General features: G+C 40.9%; 1 protein-coding gene across 1 annotated transcript in view; it reads left to right on the forward strand.

The window, feature by feature from the left end:
* TG (thyroglobulin) overlaps positions 1 to 11,005 on the forward strand; it is a 107,418-nt gene that overhangs the window by 6,218 nt on the left and 90,195 nt on the right. The window contains exon 3 of the mRNA XM_044684388.1: positions 678 to 825. Coding sequence (XP_044540323.1) covers positions 678 to 825 — 148 coding nt within the window. The remainder of the gene's footprint in view (positions 1 to 677; positions 826 to 11,005) is intronic.

Genomic DNA, 11,005 nt, shown 5'->3' on the forward strand with positions numbered 1-11,005 from the left:
CATTCTAATGTTGGAGGCCACAGAGGAGGAAAAAAAATCTGCTATATACATAACTCCAAAATGGTCAGAGCTATATCCCTGCCCTGTGGCATTTTCTTTCCTTAAAATGTAAATGACATAGAAAAAAATCAGTTTTAAAAGCAATGAAAACTGGATTCCCAGAATCATAAACTTTTTTTCTCCTTTAAATCAAAGAGACTTTAGACTCCTAAATGATATAGCAACAGTACTTGGATGAACATGTCAGGAGATGTAACTCTAGATATCCAAAGGAAAAGTCTAGTTAAGGCCTGCATTGCCCTGGCTATGAGCTTAAGAGAAAAAAGGAGAGGAGAAATATAGTTCAGGGGTATTTCGATGAGATGTGTTTTATTGACTGATCTAAAAATTACATTGTGCCCTTTCCCTATCCTTCCACTCTACCACAGCTCCATCTTTTTAGTGACTACCATGTTGTTATGGTACCATTTTCTGCACCAATTCTTTTTCTATTCTCCTTTGACTCTGAACAACCAGGGACTGTGATCCTAAGAGGTATATGGTCAACTCCTCAAAGGTTGGGAACATGGATCCCATCCTACCCTCTTTATAACTATTTGTGAGGCTTGTCTCTAGCCCTACCACATCTACCCTTTTTCTCCCACTCTCTAATTTTATCTCTTTTATCTGCTTGACAGGTTTCCAGAGTTTTCCCTTCAGGGCATTTATAACCTGAAAACAACCCAGGCACCAATAGCAGCAGCTGCAGGGATGCCATTGGAACTATCCCCCCACCCCCACTCTGAGATTGTTCCCAAGATCATCTCACAGCCCATGCCTCACGAGGTGAGCGGGCACGAATGGGTTGGAGTCTGTGTCATGGTTTCATAATATTATCCTTCCCAAAACAACCAACCCTTTCATAAACTTCACTATTATTAATGAGGGGACCACCATCCAGGTCCACCACCTTGGTGTCATGTTTAGCTCCTCTCTATCCTTCACCCCACATTTCCAATCAGCCACCAAATCTCATCATTTCTGCCTCTGTGACATCTCTCTCATCTGCCTCTGTTACTTTATTCACATAGCCATCACCTAAGTTCAGGTCCTCATCAACTCCAGCCTGGACTATTCTAGTAGCCTTTAAAAAACAAACTAACAACCCTTACATTCTGTCTTAAAATCAATACTAAGTATCAGCTGCAAGGCAGAAGAGTTATAAGGGCTAGGCAGTTGGGGTTAAGTGACTTGCCCAAGATCACACAGCCACTAAGCGTCTGAGGTCATTGTTGAATGCAGGACTTCCCATCTCCAGGCCTGGTTCTCTATCCACTAAGTCATCTAGCTATCTCAAATATTATTGGATCAAATATCATTTCACTTTTATTTCATCTTTTTTTATTTTCAATTTTTGAGTGAGTTTTACAATATAAACAATTATTGGTAGAAATGTGCATTAATACATTTTAATTCAAAGTAAATACATGTGTATGTATATGTATGCATATATTTTTCTTTGCCAAAAGATATTTTACCTTATAGGAGTATGTAGTCAGTTTTGGAGATTGTTGATACAGAAGATGGAATCAACGTTCTGGGTTACACTAGAGAGCAACACTATGACTAATGGCTAGAAGTTTCAGGGAATCATAATAATAATACTCATATCTAACATTCATATATTGTTTACTATGTGTCAGGCACTGTGCTAAGTACTTTATAATTTTTATCTCATTTGATCCTCACGACAACCCTAGAAAGATACTATTATTATCCCCATTTTACAGACGAGGAAACGGAGGCAAAGTGAGGTTTAATTGTCTTGTCCAAGGTCACACAGCTAGTAAGTTTATGGGGTTTCATTTGAATTCAGGCCTTCCTGACTCCAAGCCTACCCCTCATTGCAAGAACCCATTGCGCCACCTAGGTACTAAAATGTCCTATTTTACTGGCGAATCTATAAATTAGAAAACATGGATGTTTTGACTCCAAATCCAGTAAACTTTCCATTATTATGCAACAATGTTTTTGTAAATGTAATGATTTATGAATTCCAACCTCTTGATATTGCAATTTACTTTCTTCTGATGTTCATGGTTGCTGGAAAGTCAAGAAGTGACCACATCACAGGTTTTATAGTCTGGCTAGTCCTGTTTAAAGTTTCCTTTTACAATTAGGAACCAGAATGATGCTCAATGCCAGAGAGTCTCAGAGACTGACTAGCTCAATGTATATATGTGACTAGGAATCCATACTATTTACATTCCCTACCAAGACTCGCTGGGTTTTTGCTTCTAGTAAAGGGCACCTCATTCCTTCCTAAAGGCATATCCATTCCACTTCTGGGTAGCTCTTGTGATTAGGAAGTTTTACCAAGCCTAAACCTGTCCCTTGACAACTTCCATCCATCATTCTTAGTTTTTCCCTGTGAGGCCAGCCACTACAAGTCTAATCCTGAACAGTCCCTTCGGTTACCAGGATAGGGAAATGATGCACCCCTACCCCAACTCTGAAATGTTCTCTTCTTCAGGCTAACTATCCCCAGTTCCTTGAACTAAAACACAACATGGTCTAGATTCCAGGCTTTCCACCATCTTCTTTGTCTTCCTCTGGACATTCTCCAGCTTATCAAAGTCTTCTCTAAAGTGTGGCACTCAGAACTGAATAAAAATACTCCAGAGGCACTTGTATGGGCTCAGTACAGAGAAACTATCAGTCCCCTAGTCCTAGACTCAGTGAGTATCTCATACTTTAGCTTAAGAATATACTAGCTTTGTTAGCTTCCTTATCACTCTATTCCCTTATACAAGTTTGACATCCTCAAATCTCTTTAAGAAGAATCATCATTGGGGACAGCCAAGTGGCTCAGTGGATTGAGAGCCAGACCTAGAGATGGGAAGTCCAGGATTCAAATTCCTAGCTGTGTGACCCTGAGGAAGTCACTTAGCCCCCATTGCCTACCCTTACCACTCTTCTTCCTTGGAACCAATACACCATATTGATTCTAAGTTAGAAGGTAAGGACTTTTTAAATAATTAATTAAAAAAGAAGAATTGTTGCTTAGTCCTTTCTCCTCCCCCAGTCTTATAGTTGTGAAGTTGATTTTTTTTAACTCAACTACAAGGCTAAGCATTTATCCCTCTTAAATTTGACATTTAGATTAGATTTAACCTAATATTCCTGTCTGAGATCTTTTAGGGCCTTGACTTTGTCATTTAACATGCTACCGATTATTTTCCCAGTTATGTGTCATTTGAAAATTTACCAGGCATTCCATTTATTTCTGTTTCCAAATTCTTGATAAAAAATGTTCTATAGCACAAATCCCTGGGCACTCCCCTGGAAGCTTTCCAAGTTAATAGAGAATGTTCAATGACTAGTCTCTAGGCCTTTCTATTCAAACAGTTTAGAATTCATCTAACTAAATGATTATCTAACCATGTTTAATAATACCAAAGAGACAGAATGTTGTTTTTTTCTTCATGCTACTTATTCAAAAGGAGCTTGTCATTCTTCAGAATACATCTAATACTTCTCATAAAAAAGTTTCTCACAAAAAGCATTTATTGGATATTGCTAAAAGTATCTCCCCCCACTTTAACTCCCCCAAAATGAAAGGAAGCTCTGCCTAATGAATGAATTATAAAGCTTAGAATTTGTAGAGTATACATGATGTTGGTCTTTTAAAATTATTATTCTCTTAAACAAGTTTCTTTGACTGTGAGTGAGATGGCCTCAGCTAAGATATGACCCGCAACTTGACTGCTAAGTATACGCCTAAGAGGTAAACTTAGGTTGATAGAAGGAAAATCTTTCTCTCAATTAATCTGTCCCAGAGTAGAACTGGCCATCTCAAGAAGTATTGAGTTCTCCTTTCTAGAGATTTTTTAGCAAAGACTAAATAACCATTCCTCATGGAGGTTGTAGAATTTTTTGGTTCAAGCATGAATTAAATTTGGTGATCTGTGGGAGTAGTTTCCGATTCTGGGAATTTTGTGATTCTTTGATACTATTTTGGAGATATTTTTAGAAATGGGAAGTAATATATTTTTGCCACTGTCAAGGAATATCTCTGTGCTAGCTTCCTGGGATCTTGAGCAGGCAACTGTTTTGTTTTTTTTTTCCCTTAATGCAGATAACAAAATAGAGACAAACTAGTACCTAACACTGTATTTGCATTTTAATTACTCCTTTAAAAAAACTTACAGAAGGGGAAAAATATCCTGGGAAGTCCCAATTAACTGGATCCAAATTAAACCAGCCATGTTTTTATGTATTGTACTTTAAGGAAAAGGAGGGATATCATCAATTTATGGGTTTTATATATATTATAAAAATGACACAGATTTTTTAAAGTCATCAACTTGTAGGATCATAAGATTATAGATTTAGAGATGGAAGAAACCCTAGAAGGCATTGAGTCTAACCCCTTCTTTGAACAGAAAATAAAAAATCATTTGCCCAAGGTCACAGAGCTAGTAAAGAATAAAATTTAACTGGTCTTTCTGATGCCAAATCCAAGCACTTTATTACTAGTTCATCCCCCTCTTTTAGAATTCAATAGATGCCCAGAGAAGTGAATTCTCTGGCCTAAAGTCACATGCCTACTAGTTGAAGATCAAAGATTCACACATACATCTTTTACTCTTTCCATTGCAGCCTCCATGCTCCCTAAGATTCAACTCAGAGATTTAGAAAGAAAAGCGTTACTTTCCAAATAATCCTCTCTAACTTCTCTATCTTCAGGATCCTATAATCATAATTAATGTCCAACTCTGGGTAGAAGAATGGGCTAGATGACTTCTCAGCTATCTTCTTACATTAAGATTTTATGAATGATAATCCTGAGAAATCCAAGTATTCTTCCTAATGAAGGAAGAGTCAAAGATGTCCTCTAGACGACTCTACTTACTGTAGCAAGAAAGAGGCCTCATATATAGAATTATAAGAACATGGATGGACATAGAAATATATAGAGACTGAGACAGACAGAGGGATAGAGATCAGTTATCTAGATAGATGATAGATGGATAAAGATAGAGGTTTAGATGTCTAGAGATAGATAGATAGAGAGAGATGAATAGATGGATAGATGGATGGATGGGTAAATAAATACATAGATGATGGATAACTAGATGAATGGATGGATAGATGGAGGGATGGATAGATGGACGGATGTTAGATGAATGGATGATAGATAGATAGATAGATAGATAGATAGATAGATAGATAGATAGATAGAATGAACTCTGAATAGAGTGCTGGGCTTAGAGTCAGGAAAGTCTAAGTTTAAATCTGGCCTCAGGCACTTACTACTAGCAAGTGTGATCCTTGGCAAGTCGCTTAAACTCTGTCTGCTTCAGTTTTGCCAACCATAAAATGATAATAACAATGCCTACCTCCCAAAGTAGTTGTGAGGATCAAGTTAGATATATTTGTAAAATGCTTTAGCACAGGGCCTAAAACATAGTAAATATATAAATGCTAGACATTACTACTACTACTACTACTACAACTATTATTATTATGTGGATAGATGAATGAGTGAATGATTAAAGGTAAGGTCCAAAAAACCTTTAGTTAATCCCAAATAAGAGCAGAAACCAAAAGCCCCATCCTCTGCCCAATGAAGACTCCAAATAACCAAAATTTAACTTCCCAGGAATCATGGCCTGCTGCCTATACTCTGGTTATCATCTTCATCTCTTCCTATCCTCGCTACTAAACAATCTTGGACTCCACCTCTGGGTTTTCTGGTACTAAAGGTGAGGGGAAGAGGTGATCATTAGAATAAGTGGAATGTCAAATCAGAGAATGATTGCCTTAGAACATAAAAAATATTAGAATATAGGCTTTCAACGCTAGGGAGGTGCCTTAAAGGTCATTATAGGCCAATCTATCCATTTTACAAATGAGGGAACTGGGGCCCAGAGATGGAAAATGACTTTCCTTAGGTCATTTCACTAGTTGGTGGCAGAACTGGGACTGGAACCCATAGTCAGTTCTGATAAATCAATTAATGAGACACCCAACACGTCCAGTGGTGTAGCTTAGGTGGCACAATGGACAGAATGCTGAGCCTGGACTCAGGAAAATGAGTTTTCCTGAGGTCAAACCTGGCCTCGTATACTTCTTAGCTATGTGACCCTGGGTCTAAGTCACTTAACTCTGCATCAGTTTCCTCATCTGTAAAATGAGCCAGAGATGAAAATGGCAAACTATTCCATTATCTCTGCCAAGAAGACTCCTAATGGGGTCATGAAGTGTCAAACATCTCAAGTGACCTCAAGCACTATCTATGGTGATCACTTTAATCAATCATAAATTTTCTTTTAAATGGACCCTTAAAAAATGAAATGACTGAACAAAAATATCTGGTGTTCTGAACCTTACACCCAAGCATAAGAAGAAACTTCTTTATGCCCCTAGTACTGTGGAATCTCAAAACTAAAAGGTATCTCCCAGGTCCAACACGGAAGCCAACATTGAATAATATCTATGCCATTTGTAAATGTTCCTCCAAAATCTACACAGTAATAATAACTCCGCTTCCTCAGAAACCTTTGCACAATCCCTCTCATTTGTCTGGTTTACAACACTCACCAAATCTATTTGTTCACACACAATGGACTCATTCTCTTTTCTGGTTCCCTTTTCCAAGTTCTTCCCAAGATGAAGCTCAACCTTGGCTGAATCCTCCCCACTTTGAACCTTCATTTTCTCATCACTAAAGGAGGGGGTCTGACTCATACTGCCAAGGTCCTGCACAGCTTTAACATTCTATAGTCCTGAAATATTCTCTCTTTTTTGTTGTTGTTTTTTAATTTACCAAAAACTTAATTTATTTTCAGAAATAAAAATCTCCTTTCAGAGGATCTTTTTTTCATAGGCCTCAAAGCTTGGTGTGCTAGAATAAGGGGATTAGAGGAATGAGAAAGGGAAAAAAGGATGGAGGCGTAAAAAGACAGGTCTGGTGCTAGAGGGAACAAGAGAGATTCATGGAGGACTGGGCTCACGTTGGAAGTAATTATGTAGGAGATAAGGTGGGCCGAAGGCTCCTCTAGGGAGATGTCTTGGAACTCTCTTCTGTAGTGCTATTGACTGATCCAAGGGCCCAATCCAGAGCCACTCCTGGTACAACCCACATACTCTGGAGCCCAACAACTTAGGAATACTCTAGGAAATTCGGGTGGGGGGGTGCTGGGAGCCCCGGGATATGGCCATTGTCCCATTTGCCTCCTCCTCAAGCCTCTGTTATCTTCAATTAGTAGAGTTAGACCATTTATGCCTTTTTTAAAAGGAACTTGGGGTGGATAGGTTTTCTTTAGCATCATAAGAAATATCTAGAACTGTGGCAATCCTGAACTCCAAACACTGGGCACCAACCCAAGCAAACTTATCCATCCTAGGACCATAAACTCAGAGCTAACTCTGAGGAAGGTCTAACTTCTTCATTTCACCGATAAGTAAACTGAGGCACAAGAAAGATTAAATAACTGGTCCAGGAGCTAGGATATGCTCAAGGTAAGATTTGACCCTAGGACTTCCTGACTCCAAAGCTGATGTTCTAGGTACTTTATCATGGTGCATAACCCTAAGTCACTTTACCCTTTCGGACCTCAGTTTCTTCTTCTGTCCAATGAGTGAGATGATCTCCTAAGTCCACGATTCCTGTCCTAAAATTTGAGATTCCACAAGTTGAGCTTTCCAGACAAACCAAACTGACATTGCTGTCTCCTGCCCCTCAGAACCTTGACCCAATGTTCTCCAGGAGACAGAACCACCGCCCCTCGAGCCAACCCAGCCTGGAAAAGGCAGGAGGAGTCCCTCAGTGCCCACGTCCCGGTGCCCAAGCGAGCGGAAGGTTACCTTTAGACGATGAGCATGCTCGCCCTCCTCACACCGGCTCCGAGCAGTAGGCAGCCAGTCAGCATTGTCATTCAATCTCCATCAGCTGCCAGTGCCCCAGCTGAATGAGGGCCGGGCGCAGGGGGCCCTACGAGTGTTATGAAGCTTATGCTATCATGTAGAACGGCAGTTGCCAAACAGGCCACATACTTCCTCTGCTAGAAATAAGGAAGGCTCGATGTGTTTGCAGAAGCCTGGGTTCCTGTTTTTAGCAACCACACGAAACTTCTGCGTCCTCTTCTCTCTAAAAGGGCATGGGAAGAGGCAGGCGTTTGCAGCAGTTCTTATGGCCAGATGGATTCCAGAAAGGAATATGCCATGTGCAGAATTCAAAGGGCACTAACTTTGTTTGCAATAAAGACTGAAATAGTCATCTAAAAAGCACCATCGCAGGAGCCCCCAAGACGGATGAAACTGGGAGGAGAATGAACCTAGGTAGCAGCTCCTTTCTGTTTTCTCAGTTTCCCAATTTAACAACACGCTTGCTGTCCTGCCGAGGAGGAGCTCAGCTCGGGTGGAGAGCCCAGATCCTCTTCCTTTGGCTTCCTTTGTTCACCAGTGCTTCAACTTTTATTAGAGAAGGTTTAGTACATTGGTCAGAAACTTCACCACCAAGACAGAGCCTGCCCGTACAGCTGTCTGGGATGACTCATGCTTTGTCCTGAAATTGTTTGGATGTTGGTGCTATCAGAGGGCTTTGTGAAAATGATTTAATGGTCCCATGGAAAGCAGCCACTGGGGACCTTGGGAGCAGGTGAAATGAGGCTGGTGAGAAATGAGGCAGATTTTTTTTTCCCCAAGACTAGAGAGTTTGATGACGGGGCAGAACCTGGCATTCTGGCTTCCAGATTCCGTCTTTGGGATGGACGGATTGGGCCAGCGGGTCACAGAATGCTAAAACCAAAGGGAGCCTTAGAGACCATCTTGTTCCACATGCTCAGAGATAGGGAGTAACTTTCCTGCTAGCTAGTGCAAGAGCCAGGGCTAGAAAAAGAACCCAGGACTGCTAACTCCCGGCATATTCAATATTTTTTGAATATTAGCAGTTCAATTACTTCATGCATATCCCATCAGGCATCCTTTCCACAGTCGTGCTAAATTGTCTTTTAAAAAAAAATCCCTTACCTTCCACCTTAGAATCAATAGTAATTATTGGTTCCAAGGCAGAAGAGCAGTAAAGGCTAGGTAATTGGGATTAAGTGACTTGCCCAGGGTCACACAGCTAGGAAGTAACTGAGGTCAAATTTCAACCCAGGACCTCCCATCTCTAGACCTGGCTCTCCATCCACTAAGCTACCCAGCTGTCCTAAAGCTAAATTATCTTGTTAGTTTTTTTTTTTTAATTTAAGTATGGGGGGGGGGCAGCTGGGTAGCTCAGTGGATTGAGAGTTAGACCTAGAGATGGGAGGTCCTAGATTCAAATCTGACCTCAGCCACTTCCCAGCTGTGTGACCCTGGGCAAGTCACTTGACCCCATTGCCCACCCTTACCACTCTTCCACCTAGAAGCCAATACACAGAAGTTAAGGGTTTAAAAACAAACAAACAAACAAACAAAAAATAAATGAATGAATGAATGAATGAATGAATAAATAAATAAATAAATGAAAAGTGGATTTAAAAAATTTAAGTATGTCTCCATCTTCCTGATAAGTTGTATTCAATGGCTATTCCTAGAATCAAAGGTCATAGAACATAAGAGCTGAGAAGAACCTTAGACCATAAAATTGTTAGAAAATAAAATATTAGGGCAGGACCCATGACACCAGGGAAACAAGAGCACATAAATTCCAAGCCTGGCCCCACCACAATAGTAACTTGTACAACTTTAGGCGAACCAGTTAAGCCTTTCTGGGCCTCAGTTTCCTTGGTTTTAAAACGGGGGCGTTGGGGTAACTAACGGTGGTGGCAGTTTTGGGGGTCAGGAGCAGCAGAGAAAAGTAAGAGAGGGCCCCTGCTCCCACGTAGCTTACCGTATGGCAAGAGAGATAAGGGCAGGTACACAAACAACTCTTATAGCCATCGAATGGGCTCCTCTGCTAGCTCAGATGGGGAGGGATTTCATCTCCTTCCTTTCTGGGCATTCAGGGCTGCTACTCTTAGACTCAAGCTGCAAATTATACACCAGGTTTTCATATTGAAAGTCATTCTGAAACTCTACTTGCAATTTATGAAGTCAAATTAAAAGCAGGCAGATGGTTTTTACACTTAGAAAGTGGAAACTTTTGTTCAGGCTGTCAGACAATGCCAAGTGTCTAAGTTCCCCCTTATGTGCAGAGCCCTGTGCTAGGGACTGTGGGGTGGGAAGAAGGTCACACTTGTGAAACAGGTTCCTGTTCTGGGAGGGGGGATGGGACAAATGGCCACTTGGAGGGAAAGAAAAAGGAGCCAGGCCAGAGGGTTAGAGGAGAACTTCTGGGAGGGAGAGGAGAAATCTCCCCTCCCCTGGGCTCCTGTCCTTTGGGAAAGAAGGCTATTGGCCTAGCTGACTGCCAGAGCCCTGTCCAGCTCTCCTATTCCATGAATTTGTAGAGAGACCGGACCCTGAGGTATACAGAAGGCTGGCTTTGAAGTTTAAAAGAGCCCTTTTAAGTCCTTCTTCTGATGCATGCCAGTTGAAAGAAAACTCAGGTAGGCAGCTCTGTGGCCCAGTGAATGGAGCACTGGGCAATGAGTCAGGAAGACCTGAGTTAAAATGTAGCCTCAGACACAGACTGGCTGTATGGCCCTGGACAAGTCACTTAACTTCTGTTTGCTGCAATTTTTTTCTTCTGTAAAATAGGAATCATACAAGTATCTACCACCCAGTGTATAATTTGCAGCTTGAGTCTAAGAGTAGCAGATCTGAATGCCCAGAAAGGAAGGAGATGAAACCCGTTGTGAAGATCAAATGAGATAATAATTGTAAAGCACTTAGTATATTTCCTTACACATAATAAATATGTTAGCTATTATTATTATTGAACCTTCTCCTCTCCATTCCTCCCTCCTCTTTTTTCCCCTCCCCTTTTCTCCTCTCCTCCTCTTCCTCACCTTCCCTCCCTTATCCTCCTCTCCTCTCCTCTCCTCTCCCCTCCCCTCCTTTCCTCTTCTTCCCTCCCTGATCCTCCCCTTCT

Source organism: Gracilinanus agilis, chromosome 1 (genome assembly GCF_016433145.1).
Source record: "Gracilinanus agilis isolate LMUSP501 chromosome 1, AgileGrace, whole genome shotgun sequence".
Lineage (NCBI taxonomy): Eukaryota > Metazoa > Chordata > Mammalia > Didelphimorphia > Didelphidae > Gracilinanus > Gracilinanus agilis.